At 42.9% G+C, this 17,912-nt stretch overlaps 2 protein-coding genes across 3 annotated transcripts in view; one reads left to right on the forward strand and one right to left on the reverse strand.

Annotated features, from left to right (window-relative positions):
- TMEM11 (transmembrane protein 11) overlaps window positions 1-4,398 on the reverse strand; it is a 39,110-nt gene extending 34,712 nt beyond the window's left edge. The window contains exon 1 of the mRNA XM_056537049.1: window positions 4,375-4,398. Within this exon, the coding sequence (XP_056393024.1) occupies window positions 4,375-4,376 (2 nt within the window). The 5' untranslated portion in view covers window positions 4,377-4,398. The remainder of the gene's footprint in view (window positions 1-4,374) is intronic.
- FOXK1 (forkhead box K1) overlaps window positions 1-17,912 on the forward strand; it is an 82,021-nt gene that overhangs the window by 27,597 nt on the left and 36,512 nt on the right. Inside the window, exons 1-3 of one of the 2 annotated variants that reach the window (XM_056537044.1) lie at window positions 3,884-4,332; window positions 16,034-16,222; window positions 16,993-17,146. In XM_056537044.1, coding sequence (XP_056393019.1) covers window positions 3,965-4,332; window positions 16,034-16,222; window positions 16,993-17,146 — 711 coding nt within the window. In that variant the 5' untranslated portion in view covers window positions 3,884-3,964. Of the gene's footprint in view, window positions 1-3,883; window positions 4,333-16,033; window positions 16,223-16,992; window positions 17,147-17,912 lie in introns of those variants that run through there. The other variant, XM_056537046.1, reaches the window with a different exon arrangement.

Below are 17,912 nucleotides of genomic sequence, written 5' to 3' on the forward strand. Positions count from 1 at the left end.
CAGTGTAGCAGTGTTGTTGTGTAGTACACAGTGTAGTAGTGTTGTTGTGTAGTACACAGTGTAGTAGTGTTGTTGTGCAGTACACAGTGTATCAGTGTTGTTGTGTAGTACAGTGTAGTAGTGTTGTTGTGTAGTACACAGTGTAGTAGTGTTGTTGTGTAGTACACAGTGTAGTAGTGTTGTTGTGCAGTACACAGTGTAGTAGTGTTGTTGTGTAGTATACAGTATATCTGTGTTGTTGTGTAGTACACAGTGTATCAGTGTTGTTGTGTAGTACACAGTGTAGCAGTGTTGTTGTGTAGTACACAGTGTAGCAGTGTTGTTGTGTAGTACACAGTGTAGTAGTGTTGTTGTGTAGTACACAGTGTATCGGTGTTGTTGTGCAGTACACAGTGTATCGGTGTTGTGTTGTTGTGTAGTACACAGTGTAGTAGTGTTGTTGTGTAGTATACAGTATATCAGTGTTGTTGTGCAGTACACAGTGTATCGGTGTTGTGTTGTTGTGTAGTACACAGTGTATCAGTGTTGTTGTGCAGTACACAGTGTATCGGTGTTGTGTTGTTGTGTAGTACACAGTGTAGTAGTGTTGTTGTGTAGTACACAGTGTATCGGTGTTGTGTTGTTGTGTAGTACACAGTGTATGGGTGTTGTGTTGTTGTGTAGTATACAGTATATCAGTGTTGTTGTGTAGTACACAGTGTATGGGTGTTGTGTTGTTGTGTAGTATACAGTATATCAGTGTTGTTGTGTAGTACACAGTGTATGGGTGTTGTGTTGTTGTGTAGTATACAGTATATCAGTGTTGTTGTGTAGTACACAGTGTATGGGTGTTGTGTTGTTGTGTAGTATACAGTATATCAGTGTTGTTGTGTAGTACACAGTGTATGGGTGTTGTGTTGTTGTGTAGTATACAGTATATCAGTGTTGTTGTGTAGTACACAGTGTATGGGTGTTGTGTTGTTGTGTAGTATACAGTATATCAGTGTTGTTGTGCAGTACACAGTGTATCGGTGTTGTGTTGTTGTCTAGTACACAGTGTATCATTGTTGTTGTGCAGTACACAGTGTATCGGTGTGTTGTTGTGCAGTACACAGTGTATCGGTGTTGTGTTGTTGTGTAGTACACAGTGTATCGGTGTTGTGTTGTTGTGTAGTACACAGTGTATCGGTGTTGTTGTGTAGTACACAGTGTATCAGTGTTGTTGTGCAGTACACAGTGTATCGGTGTTGTGTTGTTGTGTAGTACACAGTGTAGTAGTGTTGTTGTGTAGTACACAGTGTAGTAGTGTTGTTGTGTAGTACACAGTGTATCAGTGTTGTTGTGTAGTACACAGTGTATCAGTGTTGTTGTGCAGTACACAGTGTAGCAGTGTTGTTGTGTAGTACACAGTGTAGTAGTGTTGTTGTGTAGTACACAGTGTATCAGTGTTGTTGTGTAGTACACAGTGTATCGGTGTTGTGTTGTTGTGTAGTATACAGTGTATCGGTGTTGTGTTGTTGTGCAGTACACAGTGTATCGGTGTTGTGTTGTTGTGTAGTACACAGTGTATCAGTGTTGTTGTGCAGTACACAGTGTATCGGTGTTGTGTTGTTGTGTAGTACACAGTGTAGTAGTGTTGTTGTGTAGTACACAGTGTATCAGTGTTGTTGTGTAGTACACAGTGTATCAGTGTTGTTGTGCAGTACACAGTGTAGCAGTGTTGTTGTGTAGTACACAGTGTAGTAGTGTTGTTGTGTAGTACACAGTGTATCAGTGTTGTTGTGTAGTACACAGTGTATCGGTGTTGTGTTGTTGTGTAGTATACAGTATATCTGTGTTGTTGTGTAGTACACAGTGTATCAGTGTTGTTGTGTAGTACACAGTGTAGCAGTGTTGTTGTGTAGTACACAGTGTAGCAGTGTTGTTGTGTAGTACACAGTGTAGTAGTGTTGTTGTGTAGTACACAGTGTATCAGTGTTGTTGTGCAGTACACAGTGTAGCAGTGTTGTTGTGTAGTACACAGTGTAGTAGTGTTGTTGTGTAGTACACAGTGTATCAGTGTTGTTGTGTAGTACACAGTGTATCGGTGTTGTGTTGTTGTGTAGTATACAGTATATCTGTGTTGTTGTGTAGTACACAGTGTATCAGTGTTGTTGTGTAGTACACAGTGTAGCAGTGTTGTTGTGTAGTACACAGTGTAGCAGTGTTGTTGTGTAGTACACAGTGTAGTAGTGTTGTTGTGTAGTACACAGTGTAGTAGTGTTGTTGTGCAGTACACAGTGTAGTAGTGTTGTTGTGTAGTATACAGTGTATCGGTGTTGTTGTGCAGTACACAGTGTATCGGTGTTGTGTAGTACACAGTGTAGTAGTGTTGTTGTGTAGTATACAGTATATCAGTGTTGTTGTGCAGTACACAGTGTATCGGTGTTGTGTTGTTGTGTAGTACACAGTGTATCAGTGTTGTTGTGCAGTACACAGTGTATCGGTGTTGTGTTGTTGTGTAGTACACAGTGTAGTAGTGTTGTTGTGTAGTACACAGTGTATCAGTGTTGTTGTGTAGTACACAGTGTATCAGTGTTGTTGTGCAGTACACAGTGTAGCAGTGTTGTTGTGTAGTACACAGTGTAGTAGTGTTGTTGTGTAGTACACAGTGTATCAGTGTTGTTGTGTAGTACACAGTGTATCGGTGTTGTGTTGTTGTGTAGTATACAGTATATCTGTGTTGTTGTGTAGTACACAGTGTATCAATGTTGTTGTGTAGTACACAGTGTAGCAGTGTTGTTGTGTAGTACACAGTGTAGCAGTGTTGTTGTGTAGTACACAGTGTAGTAGTGTTGTTGTGTAGTACACAGTGTAGTAGTGTTGTTGTGCAGTACACAGTGTATCAGTGTTGTTGTGTAGTACAGTGTAGTAGTGTTGTTGTGTAGTACACAGTGTAGTAGTGTTGTTGTGTAGTACACAGTGTAGTAGTGTTGTTGTGCAGTACACAGTGTAGTAGTGTTGTTGTGTAGTATACAGTATATCTGTGTTGTTGTGTAGTACACAGTGTATCAGTGTTGTTGTGTAGTACACAGTGTAGCAGTGTTGTTGTGTAGTACACAGTGTAGCAGTGTTGTTGTGTAGTACACAGTGTAGTAGTGTTGTTGTGTAGTACACAGTGTATCGGTGTTGTTGTGCAGTACACAGTGTATCGGTGTTGTGTTGTTGTGTAGTACACAGTGTAGTAGTGTTGTTGTGTAGTATACAGTATATCAGTGTTGTTGTGCAGTACACAGTGTATCGGTGTTGTGTTGTTGTGTAGTACACAGTGTATCAGTGTTGTTGTGCAGTACACAGTGTATCGGTGTTGTGTTGTTGTGTAGTACACAGTGTAGTAGTGTTGTTGTGTAGTACACAGTGTATCGGTGTTGTGTTGTTGTGTAGTACACAGTGTATGGGTGTTGTGTTGTTGTGTAGTATACAGTATATCAGTGTTGTTGTGTAGTACACAGTGTATGGGTGTTGTGTTGTTGTGTAGTATACAGTATATCAGTGTTGTTGTGTAGTACACAGTGTATGGGTGTTGTGTTGTTGTGTAGTATACAGTATATCAGTGTTGTTGTGTAGTACACAGTGTATGGGTGTTGTGTTGTTGTGTAGTATACAGTATATCAGTGTTGTTGTGTAGTACACAGTGTATGGGTGTTGTGTTGTTGTGTAGTATACAGTATATCAGTGTTGTTGTGTAGTACACAGTGTATGGGTGTTGTGTTGTTGTGTAGTATACAGTATATCTGTGTTGTTGTGTAGTACACAGGCATCTGTGATCACTTCAGAACCCGTGTGACAGGACAGACTCCCCCGGCAGTACCTGGGCCCTGCCCCCTCCCTCCCTCCCTCCGCCCTGTGACCCGTCCATCTCCCTCCGCTCCGCCCGTCTACCCGCCCGCAGTTACTCAGTTTCAACAACCAAAACAATCCTAGCTGGCAACGCGCCGCGGCCGCCATGGAGCCCGGAGAAGACTCGGGGGTGCTGGCCCTGCTGGCTCTCCGCTCCGCACCCTGCAGTCCTGTGCAGCGGCCCGCAGCCTGTGACCTGGCCTCCCCGGCACACGAGGCGCCCCCGGCCCTGGCCCGTCTGGAGGGGCGAGACTTTGAGTTCTTCATGCGAACTTCCCAAGTGATCATCGGCCGTGACTCCAGCCAGGGGTCGGTGGATGTTAACATGGGGCGCTCCAGCTTCATCTCCCGCCGACACCTCCAGATCAACTTCGTGGAGCCGCACTTCTACCTGCGCTGCCTGGGCAAGAACGGGGTATTTGTGGATGGGGCCTTCCAGCGCCGGGGGGCGCCCCCTCTGCAGCTCTCCAGCCAGTGAGTAGGATGAGAGGCCTGTTGTGGGTATGAGGGGCTTACATAGAGGGTGGGGGGGGTCACACGTCCTCGTGTGTCCGGGGACTCTCATCACTTTGGGGTTGACCTCAGTTTATGGCGCCTGGCGCTCTCTATCGAGGATTATGTCAACACTGAGAGAAAACGTGGTGCGGTGTGTCGTATGGCTGCTCAGTCACTTCCCTACAGGGGCAGGAGCTGAGGCGGTTGAACACGTCACAGCACATGGACGGGACCCGACACCTCCGGGTGACAAGAGCCGTAGGGGCCCTGACCCTCTACGGGAGCCGCCTCAGCACTGTACAGGAGAGGGACTTTGTTGCTTATGGCAACCACTAGAGTCTAAACTCATCGCTATGAACATAGGAGCGAACCTCTGATTGGTTGCTGCTCTCCATTGATATTTGCATAAATCGTTGCTGTTGACAGCTGGCACCTCATGAGACTGTTGCCCAGAGCAACCAATTAGGGCAGGATTTATTTCATGTGGCATGATTAAAAATGAAAGCAGAACTCTGATTGGTTGCTCTGAGCAACAGACTATTTTCCTTGTAGCGGCTGTGGATACTCTGCACCACCACAGTGTGGGACCAGGCCCTGAAGCTCCCATTGACTTCAACTGCTATTAAAGGAGATCTGTAGTGCACTTTAACTTATCCCCTATCCAAAGGATAGGGGATAAGTTATAGATCGCAGGGGTTCCGAGCGCTGGGGCCCACCGGGATCTCCCTGACGGGGCCGCAGCTGTATGCTGGAAAGGGGGCGTTCCTTCACCGCATGATGCGGCGGCCAACACGCCCCTTCCATGTACACCATAGAGATACATGGAGGGGGCGTGTCTGCCGCGGCTTTCCGCTGGGGACGAAACTTCACTTCCTGCAAACTGCCGCTGCCCCGTCCAGGAGATCCCGGGGGGCCCCAGCGCTTGGAACCCCCGCGATCTATAACTTATCCCCTATCCTTTGGATAGGGGATACGTTATCTTGAGCTGCAATACTCCTTTAAAGAGGTGACATTGGGGAAGATTTATCAAAACCTGTGGAGAGGCAGAGTTACCCAAAGCAACCGATCAGCTTTTTTCACAGGCCTTGCTTCTTACATTCTTAACAAACTGGCAACTTTGCCTCTCTACAGGTTTTAATAAATCTCCCCCATTGTTATTTTTTCCTTTTTTGGGCCCTGGTTCCTGTTGAAGTTAATGAGTGGGGTTTCAAAGCTGACTTAACGTAGTTGAAACCAACATCGGCCAAGATTTATCAAAATGTGTGAGAGAAAAAGTGGAGGGATTTTCCCACAGCAACCAATCACAGCTCAGCTAACGAGCTGAGGTAAAGTGAAAGCTGAACTGTGATTGGTTGCTGTGGGAAAATCCCTCCACTTTTTCTATCACACATTTTGATAAATCTGGGCCATGGTTTCTGCACCATAAACCATTCTGTTATTTACCATATGAACTTGCCCAGTGATCAGTGTTTTCCAACCAGTGTGCCTCCAGGTGTTACTACAACTCCCAAAGGCTGGATGGTGTTGTAATTTTGCAATATCTGGAGGCACATGTTTGGAAATACAACCATAGGATATATACACATGGGCAGGTATACAGCGAGTTTCCCACTATAAGTTTAAGCCATCACAGATTTTTGGTGGAGAAATCTCTGCAGTGGAAAATCTGCAATAGACTCTATTGAAACCAAAGTAATCTGCTGCGGAAAACCCTCAAACTTGTAGCGATAAACCCACCCATCTAAACCTACTCTTAAGGGCTCATTCCCACAAGTTGATTTACTTTCAAACTTGCATTGTGTTTCCTGTTGCGAGTTTGATAGGGAGCGGGCTGTCCCCTCAATGCAAGTCTATGGGAAGGGGGTGTGATGGCCGTCACGCCCCCTCCCATAGACTTGCATTGAGGGGGCGGAACGTGACGTCACAAGGGGGTGGGCGTGAAAACGGAAGCCCGCACACAGCGTTCAGGAACTCAATGTGAACATTGAGTTCCTGAACGGTGGGAACCGGAGTAACCTTTTAAAGGGTACCTCTCATCAAAAAAACTTTTGATATATTATAGATTAATGTATGCAGAATAACTTTCCAATAGCATGTTATAAAAAAAAAAATATGCTTCTTTCTAATTTTCCACTTTGAAAAAATGACCACTAGGGGTCTCCCTGCCAGTCCTTTTCTATAGATTTCAGACTCATGCTGGAGTCCTAAATCTCAGACTGCAGCTGGGACACAGATAAGCTCAGCACTGCTAACTGTCAGTTAAAACTGTCGGGAAAATGTTAGTAAATCACGGCCATTGTTTATTTATTCTCCAAATTTGGTTGGGAGGGGGGATTCACTGAGACCGGTGTTTATTCCAGCTGGCTTTAGATTCGCTGGATTTAATAAATCTGGCACACCAATGCTACACTTTAAATGCAACCGATCCTATTGAGGGGAAGGCAATATAATGAAACGGATCCACTTTGACCTATGTTTGGGTCCTATAATAAAGAATAGGATCTGCAAACCAGTTTTTGTTTCAGCAGTAGGAAAGCTGCATACCATATCATTGTCATCAAAGAGCACAGGAAACCTGACTGGAACTAACAGTAGTGTGTACAGAGTTTAAAGGGGTTGTACAGGGAAAACTTTACTTTGAAATTGGTACCACCTGAGGTAACAGCTAAACAAAATGTGTACTCTTCTGCCCTGATCTCCCATCACCACTGTTAGGTCACCACTGATTGGCTGAGTGGGCTTTTCCTTGCATCAACACCAGGAATGGTGCTACATGAAGGCAGGGGATTAGGGAAACTGTGAACTGATCAATTTTTTTTCCCCCTGAGCACATTTGATTGTAAAAATTGTTTCCCAGACAAACCCCTGTAAGGTCATGAACACTTTTGTGTTACAACGTCTTGTATGAAGCCATAGGGCTGCCGTAGAGGTGCTTGTGGCCTTCTTTCATATGCATCTCATGCAGAGGTTTTCCCAGTCAGATTCCATACAGAAAATCTGTGATGTGCTCCATGTCATGGCAGATAACATGGGTATTTGCTGCCAAAAGCCTTGATTTAGAGTACTTTTACATCGGCGGGAGGTTTACTGCATGTTTCCCACTGTGGATTTGAGTTTCCTGCAGGGAAACTCGCATGTAACTGGCCCTTAGGGCAGGGTCACACAAGGTGCATCCATAGCATATTTTACACTGCGGATGTACTGATGGCTGTCACAGAGGGGAAAGCAGAGTGAGCTCCGGGCTCTGTGTGCCCGCTCGTAGTGGTGGGTTTCCCGCTGCTACGAGCAAACATACAACTACCTGGCCACATATGGGAGCTCTGTCTGCAGTCCCTCTGTGACTGCCATCGACACATCGGCAGCATGATTTCTTATATCTGCTTGTAAATATACGCAATATTTAATTATTTTTTTGTTTATCCAAAAAAAAAGGAATTGCTGCATATTTGCTTGCTATGAAATTGCTGTAAAAAGTGTAGTGTTAAGCCTTAAACATTACAGACAAATTACATTTGTGTTTGCTTTGTCTACTGCAAAATTTTGGGTAAACCATTGACTTTTGCTGTTGTTTTTTGGTAGCTGCAGTGTTAAATTGTAACATTGCCATTTTGGCGGAATATACCCTAAGGCTATGTTCATACATAGCTCAAAAATACACTTGTATTTAAAATCATAATAACCCTAACATTTTCAGTCTTTTTTACACACTTTTAAAAAAAATGCATGTTTTTGACCTTAAAAAAAATAAAAATACAAAAAAAAAAATTGTTTAAGAAGCATAATTCTTAATAAAAACTTTTTTTTGGTTCTGACATATTTGGAAAAGTGGATCTGGTCCGTTACGGGAGATGAATAAAACTGCCTGTGCCAAAAATCTTTTGCAGTTTGCCTAAAGAAAACAGTCTTGACATGACTTGCACCATATTTTAGTGTGTTTTAAGACGCATTTACAACTTGCTTACCTTGTGTGACCTACCTAATGTGGGTATGGCATTGCTGAAGGGCAAATTTAGGTGCATATTCTTAGCATGAAACTAAGCCAAGGCTGCGTTCACACGGCTGTCCGTCCCCGTTTTTTTTTTATCCCCGTTTTGTTTCCTTTTTTTGCAGGCTGTAAACAGATTCAAAACTGTTTGAAAAAAATCCCATTCATGTCAATGGGATTTTTTTTTACAATCTGTTTGCACCCGTCTGCACTCATTTCGGTTTTATTTGACGGCAAAAAAAACGGCACATGCAGTATTTTTTTTTATTCCATCCAAAAAACGGAAGAAAAAACGAATACAGTAAATTTAACATTGAAGTCTATGGAAAACGGATGAACCTTTAATGTTATCCGTTTGCATCCTTTTTTTGTCAGTTTTTAATTTTGTCGGAGAATAGAACGGATCTAGACGGCCGTGTGAATGCAGCCTAACTAATAATGATGTAGTCAGATTTTCAAAGAACCCGAGCGACTGTTATGAATCTAGCGCCTACATAGACTGTTTAGTCTAAGTTTACATTGTTTAAGAATTGGGTTCACATTGTTATATTTTTTCTTTTTTTTTTTACAATGTGAACATAGCCTTAGTTTTTATATACCTTTTTGTGTGTTATCTAGCGTTACGCTGCTTTCACTTGTCCCCCCCCCCCCCCCCCAAAAAAGGCTCTGATTTAGTGTAGTTTTCCCGACAGGTATTTTTCCATTGTATTAACATATTTTCCTATGTTTTGTTTTTTTTTACACATCCTCTGAGAAGTGGGGTTTTCCAGAGATGAAATCACCACATTTTATGTGGGAAGATTAGTAAATATGTTGGGACACGCCAATTTTCTGTCAGCCACACCCCCTTTTGGGGTTTTCAGAGTAAAATGGAGAGGTTGCGGCACATTTTGGGTGCAAAACCCAAGAAAAAATGGCCTGGATCACAGTAAATAACTTCCAGGGAGTTTTACATGCATCTCTTGGTTGCATGTTTTTTTTTTTTTCTCTTTCTTATTTTTCCAGTCATAAAAATGTTTGACCACGTGATTCAAGGATTTCTATTGAACGTGAACAATGCCACAAAAAAAATGTATGCAACTCGCAATTGTTTTTTTAATAAGAAAAACACCCATGGAGCATAGTTACAGCAAAAAGCATGCTGCATTGGTATTCTTATTGTACCAGTCCTGTATTGCAAAAATATGTGCTAGAGCAGTGGTCTCCAACCTGCAGACCTCCAGATGTTGCTAAACTACAACTCCCAGCATGCCCGGACAGCCAAAGGCTGGGAGTTGTAGTTTTACAACATCTGGAGGTCCGCAGGTTGGAGACCACTGTGCTAGAGCAAGTAAAAGCTGTAAAGGAGAACTCCGGAATAGAAAAATTGTCCCCCATACTGCCGGCAGTAAAAAAATAAAGATGTACATACCTTCCTCCGCTCCCCCGGGGCCTCCGGTAACCAGCTCCGGTCTTCGCCGCGATCCTCTTCCTGGTTGCTGGTGGTCGGAGAGTCATACTGCACTCACCACTGCCAATCATCGGCCGCAGCGAAGTCTCGACTCGACCGGCGATAGGCTGAGCGGCAGTGTAGGAACGCCGGGGCCAAAAACGTCACACTGCCGCTCAACCTATCGCTGGCCAAGCCAGGACTAAGCTGCGGCCGGTGATTGGCTGAGTGCAGTATGACTCGCCGACCACTAGCAACCAGGAAGAGGATCGCGGCGGAGACCGGAGCCGGTTACCGGAGGCCCCGGGGGAGCGGAGGAAGGTATGAACATCTTTATTTTTTTTACTGCTGGCAGTATGGGGGACAATTTTTATATTCTGGAGTTCTCCTTTAAGTTTTCTTCTGAAGGGGAGTAGGTTCCATCAATTTTTTTATTTTTTTTTATTTTTTTTCCACCCCTGAGTAATTACTATATAAGCATTAGGGATCGACCGGGCGATCGCGGTGGCGGTGATAGGACTCAGGAGGACCCCCGGGAGAGAAGCGGGTGGCGGCGGCGGCCGCTTTAAATCAATTATCTGCAGCGGTGTCGTGTGGGGGATAAATAGCCAATAACTTATACCCGAATATCGGTATAAGTTATCGGCTATCGGCCCTAACCTCCACCGATTATCGGTATCGGCCCTAAGAAATCGATATCGATCGATCCCTAATAAGCATATGATTTAAAAAAATATTTTTGAGTAAAATATTTAAATAAAAGTAGGCACTAACTTCCAAGCTAAACTTCACCTTTTAGGAGCTGAGGAACAGTCCTGTTCTAATTCTGATAAGAGCTAATCCTAATTACAATTAATCATCACTTAGGCAGTGTTCACACGTTGCAACTAATTGGCGGTACTGTTATAATTACTGCATGTTGTTTTGCATTAATTATTGTTATGCTGCTTTTTACTTAAAGGGGTACTCCGGTGAAAAACAATTTTTTTTCATATCATCTGGCTCCATAAAGTTAAACAGATTTATAAATTACTTCTATTAAAACATCTTAATCCTTCCAGTACTTATCAGCTGCTGTATGCTCCAGAGGAAGTCTGACCTCAGTGCTCTCTGCTGACACCTCTGTCCATGTGAGGAACTGTCAAGAGTAGGAGCTCCGGACAGTCCCTGACATGGACAGAGGTGTCAGCAGAGAGCACTGTGGTCAGACTGAAAAGAACTACACAACTTCCTCTGGAGCATACAGCAGCTGATAAGTACTGGAAGGATTAAGATTTTCTTTTTATAGACGTAATTTACAAATCTGTTTAACTTTCTGGTGCCAGTTGACTTGAAATAAAAAAAATATATATTCCACCGGAGTACCCCTTTAATCAAGGCACAGCCATTCATTATATGGAAAGAGTGAGATTTTAGTCAACTTTGCTATCGATATTCTGCACTGGAACATTGTGGGTCCAAGTGGTCAGATCCTACCAATCGGACTTCTCTGTTGTGCAGTTTTGAACCCCTAACACCCCCCAGAAAATGTATTTCGTACAGCTAAAAGTGTCATTTACCTGCTGCATATTGATCTAGTTCCATGAACAATACTATGGGTGATAAATAGTCTGGAATGTTATGTAACATAGCGAGTAAGAGGATTAGCAGGAGGAAGTTTGTTAACTTTATTGCAGTATACAGAATGTTTTTTGAACAGTTACTTGACTTAAAAGAATCTGAGAGTCTGGGCCCTGGACAGGGTTTTGCATGTAACATGGCAAAGTCTAGATCAGCATGTACACATGACCATAGGATAAAAAGCACAAGCCTAGCCCCAGTAACAGCCTGCTTCTTAGGACGACCTGTTTACACTGTAAACAACTCCATTGTGCGGAGTGCAGAATAACCGGCCGATCTACAGCACAGCCATTGTCATCCTGACAACCGAAAAATTCACAATGATCACTCAGAAGGCGTCCATACATTTTTTTTATAGCTGTAAGCTCACTGATGGCAATTCCTCCTAAACCCCCTTCATGGAGAGCATTTTATTCCGATTCCCCCATACACATTTGGTTTCAGTCAGGCAAAGGGTGTAGGGCACAGCCAGGCATATCTGGTGGCAGAAACAAAGACAGAACCATTGGCCCTCATTTACTATTGCAAACCCGACACAGGGATGTGGAATTCCTATCGCCCGATGCCCGGGACAAGCAGTTTTGGGTGCCGGGCAGGTGAATTTGTCCGGCCCTTAGCCCGCAGGGCCGGACCTGACAAGCGCTGCGGACCTCTGCCGTCTATATGCCCGCTCCATACTCTGCAGCCCCCGGCTGTAAAAGCCTGTGTCCTCCGAAGCAGAGCAGGGGAGATGAGAAGCTGTGTATTTGTCTTCTCTCCTTCCCTGCAGATGTGCGGGGGGAGATGAGGGGGCTTGGTTTCTTGCTCCCCGTGCAGACCTGCGTCCTCTGCCTTCACTCCCCCCCCCGCTGTAGCTTCGGAGAGCTGAGGGGAGGAGGCGCGTCTGTACGGGAGAGATGCATGCGGCACTCACAGGGGAGTATGGAGCAGGCTCAGGACTCCTGCTCGCTCCATACTCTGCAGCCCCCCGCTGTTCTCAGTAGCCGAGGCCGCCGCTAATAGCCAGCATGCGGCGATCGCCGCGGCTGGCTCTTTACCCTTTAGATCGCCGCTGTCAAAGCTGACCGCAGCGTCTACTAAAGGGAGATGTGAATGCTCCCTGGTGGGCTAGTGGGGTGGATTGTCCCCCCCCCGCAGCGCGATCGCGGGGGGAGATCCACTATGGAGGTAGCCGGAGGGCTTACCTCTGCTTCCTCCTGTCCCGGCTCTGTCATTGATAGATCCTGGCTGGACCAGACTCTATCAATGGATCACAGAGCACACAGATCAATGGAGTTCAATAGAATCTATTCATTATCTGTCTGTGTAAAACAAAACAAAAAAAAAGTTTTAATATAAGTTTGAAAGACCCACATTAACCCAGCTGTTGGCTGTCCGGGCATGCTGGGAGTTTTAGTTTTGCAACATCTGGAGGGCCACAGTTTGAAGACCGCTGCATTAACCCCTTCCATCTTAAAAGTTCAAATCACCCTCTTTTCCTATATAAAAACATGTAAACATAATAAAAATAAACATATTTGTTATCGCTTCATGCGTAATTGTACAACCTATTAAAATATAACATTATGTATCCCGTACGGTAAATGTAAAAAAATATTAAACCACACAATTGCAATTTTTATAATATCCCAGAAAAAAAAGTTAAAAAGCGATTAAAAAGACAGATCAATACCAAAATGGTGCCGATACAAAAAACTGATTATTCCGCATACAGCCTGGTATGCGGAAAAAAAATAAAGCTACAGGGGTTAAAAAATGGCAATAAAAAAAAATTTGAAAAAGTTCAGAATTAGTAAAACATGATGTAAACGATACAAATCTGGTATCGCTGTAATCAGGCGCCTAAAGTATAAAACTAACATGTTACCTCAACCACAAGGTAAATGGCGCAGAAAAGAAAAACACCAAATCTGCTAAATTATCTTTTACTATTTCATTTTCACTTCCCTTGAGATTATATATAATATAATATAATATATATTTTTTTTTTTTTTTTGGTTGGGAGAATGTTATTGAAAAATTAAAAGCTATCGTTATAGTAGGTAGTTATGGCTATTATAGGGCGTGGAGGAAAAAATAAGAGCTTAAAACGAAAATTGGCCCGAACAAGTGGATCGTCATGAGGGACAAGTAGATTTTGCTCAATTTTAGTCCTGTGGACAAGTAGTTTTTTATAAAATTTCCACACCCCTGTCGACATGTTTTGTCGGGTTGTGCACCAGATTCTGTCGCATTGCGTCAGAAATTCTGTCTGTGCCAGATTTTGCGCCAGAATTGAAAAAAAAAAAAACTCTCCATTTTGGAAAGTGGTCTCAGAAAAGGGGCGTGTTCCCGACATTTTAACAAAAACCCAACATATTTACTAAGGTTTCCACATAAAATGTGGTGGATTTGAGCTGAGGAAAACCAGACAGATCAGAGCATGTGTGTGTTAAAAAAAATAAAATAAAAAAAAAAAGTGGAAAATATAAGGAAACCTTAATAAAAACCGTGGAAAATAAATTGTAGGGAATTAGAACCCACAAAGAAACCTACACAACACTCTTAGTAAATAAGGGACATTGAGCATTTAATGGCCAACATGTCTCATCCCTCTGCCCTGACATCTGTCACAGAGGCCGCTTAGGGGGGCTTTAAAACTTTTTTATATATATCAACTGGCTCCGGAAAGACAGATTTGTAAATTACTTCTATTAAAAAATCTTAATCCTTCCAATAGTTATTAGCTTCTGAAGTTTTCTGTCTAACTGCTCAATGATGATGTCACGTCCCGGGAGCTGTGCATGATGGGAGAATATCCCCATAGGAACTGCACAGCTCCCGGGACGTGACATCATCATTGAGCAGTTAGACAGAAAACAACAACTCAACTAAAGCTAATAACTATTGGAAGGATTAAGATTTTTTAATAGAAGTAATTTACAAATCTGTTAAACTTTCTGGAGCCAGTTGATATATAAAAAAAAGTTTTGGCCTGGAATACCCCTTTAACATGTACACAAAAACAAATAACAAGTACACAAAAACAAACATTGCTGACATTAGTTTTATGTGTAGAAAATCTAAATACTTTAAAGCACAAATTCATCTTTTAAGCAAGTTTAGGACAAGAAGTAGAAAATATATGATATAATGGACACTAATGGCACCCAAAGGTGCTGTATGCTGGGCTATCAAATGTTACAGGACCTGTGACTGAGCTTCCCACGCACATGAACAGAGCCTTAGGTGTCACCCAGCAGCCTCTAGAGACTGAGAAGACTCTTCTCTACCACAGGACGAGCTGAGGAGACATTATTTTGTACAGTGGTGAGAGCCTGTTGAACATGGTGGCTGCCTCAGTGGAGGGAGGCACAGTGTCACACAACAGGGAAGAGATGGGGAGTGTGGAGTGTGTGCCACAGTGCAGTGTGAGCAGTGACACATTGATTACTACCTTAAAGGAGTACTCTGCTGCTCAGCTTTTGAAACCAACTGTTCCGAACTCTTGAGCAGATGCCGGAAGCTCGTGACGTCATAGCCCGGCCCCCTCATTACTTCACGTCCGCCCCCTCAATGCAAGTCTATGGTAGGGGGCGTGACACGCCCCCTACCATAGACTTGCATTGAGGGGGCGGGCGTGAAGTAATCAGTGGGCCGGGCTACAACGTCACGAGCTTCTGGCTTCAGCTCCAGAGTTCTGAACAGTTGGTTTCAAAAGCTGAGCAGCAGAGTACTCCTTTAAATTGCAATTATTAAATGCAAATCCATGAATGAATCTGAAAAGAGAAGTCTTAGTTTTTACACATGTGCTCTACTTATGATCTCTTTCTCTTGCTGGCTTGGTATTCAATAATGGCAATCACAGATATGAATGAGAACACAAATATGAACATGTGAACACATCCCTATTGTAGATGCTGGGCACTGTTTATAGGACGTATTGCTGAAAGGAAATGCCTGCGGCTGAGTTCTAATTTTTGGATTTTTCTTAAAAAACCATAATAAAAAAGCAGAAGTCTAAGCAAAATGAAAACCCATTTGAAATAGCACTACAAAAGAAGAGAGAGGTCTAATTTTTGAGTGAAAAACAAAATCTTTACTGTTTGGTCCGTTCTGGCTGTATTGAGGTTCTTGAATTAAAGACTGGTAAAGGAAATATGTCATGAGATTGTGTGTGAGATAGATAGATATATATATATATATATATATATATATATATCTATTCTAGTAAATCCTCTTTCTCACCATCCCTGGGTGATTTTTCTAACCATGTCTCCACCATCCCTGCAGGCAGAAAGTTTTCCGTGCCAGCCTCATAGTTAGTCCCCTGGGCAGGGAATTATACTTACCTAGTCCGGTCCGCTGCGACTGCAATTATGCCCCCTTAGCGTTGGTTTGGGCCGAAGCAGGGGCTGTCAATTGTGCTGTTAGTGTGTGTGTGTGTATGTGTGTATATAATTTATTTATAATATATATAATTAATTATAATATATATTTATTTATAATATTATGTTGTTTTAGTAGGGATTCGTTTTTTTTATAAGCATTTATGTATTTTTAACTGGCTGTATTGAGTGTAACACAAAGTGAACAAGAGCTAACATCACCATTGGGTCACGTCATACAGTCCCAGTTGTAAACCTAAAATGCTTTGTCTCTTACAGGTGCACATTCCGGTTCCCCAGCACTGTCATAAAGATAAAGTTTAGCGTTCTTTATCAGGAAAAGGAGGTGAAGCCTCCCTTGCCGCCTTCACCTATATATCGTCACATTTCACCTTTGAAGATCCATATACCAGAACCAGACATGAGAAGCTTCGTCAGTCCTATACCCTCACCGACCGGGACCATAAGGTGAGGTTCCTGCTTCCTATAGTCATTCTTTAACTTTTATTTATTTATTTTCAAAACAATTTATTGAAACAAAACAGAGAACAAATAGATGGACAGTTCGTCAGTAAATCATTCTTTAACTTTTTTAACCACAGAAAAAAAAATCCTAGGAGCTAAACTGTGCCAACAGATGGGGTATTGCAATATAAAACTTGAAAACCAAGGCGGTGTGTTGTTGACTCTCTGCTGCTTTTTATTGATTACCTACCACATGTATGTAAGAATAAGGGTACTGTAGGAAGGGAATATGACTATGGGATGAGACTACTCAGGGCTTTGTAGTTGTCTGTTGGAGTGAAAGCATATCGGCCCATATATATCTATCTTAAAAACAAGATATATAGTTTTGTTTTTTTGTTACATTAGGACACTTATCCTGGTGTTTTGGCAATGTGGTCCATATAATGCATACATAGCTTTATGATGTTTCTCACTAGTATCCTTTGCATGAACTTTGGGGGAGATTTATCAAAACCTGTGCAAAGGAAAAGTTGACAATTGCCCATATCAGCCAATCAGATCGCTTCTTTCATTTTGCAGAGGCCTTGTTAAAAATGAAAGGAGCGAGCCAATTGGTTGCTTTGGGCAACTTTTCCTCTGGGCGGGTTTTGATAAATCTCCCACTTTATCCCTACAAGGTGCCATTGTGAAGTATCCTGATTTTATGTAGCTTTGAATGTCCCTCTGATTTATATGCATAATTTGTTAATAAAACTACTTTCCATTTCCAGTGTTCCCAATTCCTGTCCTGCTAGTCCACGAGGGGCTGGATCTTCAGGTTTACATTTCATACATAACATTGCATCAGAACTGAAGCTGGTAGCAGAATGTGCGAAAGCTGCAACAGACCAACAAACGGAAATCTCTGGAGGAGACAGTCCCAGGGTATGTACCAGTCATAGGTGACAATAGACACAGGAGCACTGTAGGAGGGCAAATGCTTATCTCTTAGAGGTATAGTAATAACAAATTTTCAAAAATTAATTCCAACCTTCCACCTTTATTTGTCCTGCCTATTTGGACTTTCTTTCATTTCCACTCAAAGGGAATTTGTCTTGTATTGCAAATTTGCTTCTAAATAAACTACAGATGAGCAATACAACCAAAAACAATATCAGGCAAATGTGTTCTTTCCACAGCACACCTAAGTGTTTCCTGTCCCTAAAGGGGTGGGTCAGAGAGGCCACATGTGCAATGAAGTGAAGAGTACCTAAATTCCAATGGGGAGTTGATTGGGGTCTCTGGGGTTTTCTTCCTTTTCCACCGACACTGTGCCAGCACCCTTCAGGGCAAGTGTCTTCTGGCAAAAGAATGCTGACCCGTCCACCCCACTTAGAAATAGCAGAGTGGTTGTAGGGCTGGGCAGTATGACCAAATGTGTGTATCATGATATTTTTTTTAAACTTTTGGCGGTTCCACGGTATATAACGGTATCTCCTAGCCACCCCCCATATTAATTATCAGGCCACATCCCCATCGGTGTAAATACTCACATATCACCCCCAAGCGCTGCCCTCCTCGTCCTGTTTGTTGCGGCTGCCGGCGCTGACACTCTATACTGTGCGGTATCCCTATGCCCGGGCTGCAAAAGGTGAACAAAATAAACTTTAACGCACCTACGTCGGCCTTACGCTGGGGACGGGAATGTCTG

This window comes from Hyla sarda, chromosome 8, assembly GCF_029499605.1.
Source record: "Hyla sarda isolate aHylSar1 chromosome 8, aHylSar1.hap1, whole genome shotgun sequence".
Lineage (NCBI taxonomy): Eukaryota > Metazoa > Chordata > Amphibia > Anura > Hylidae > Hyla > Hyla sarda.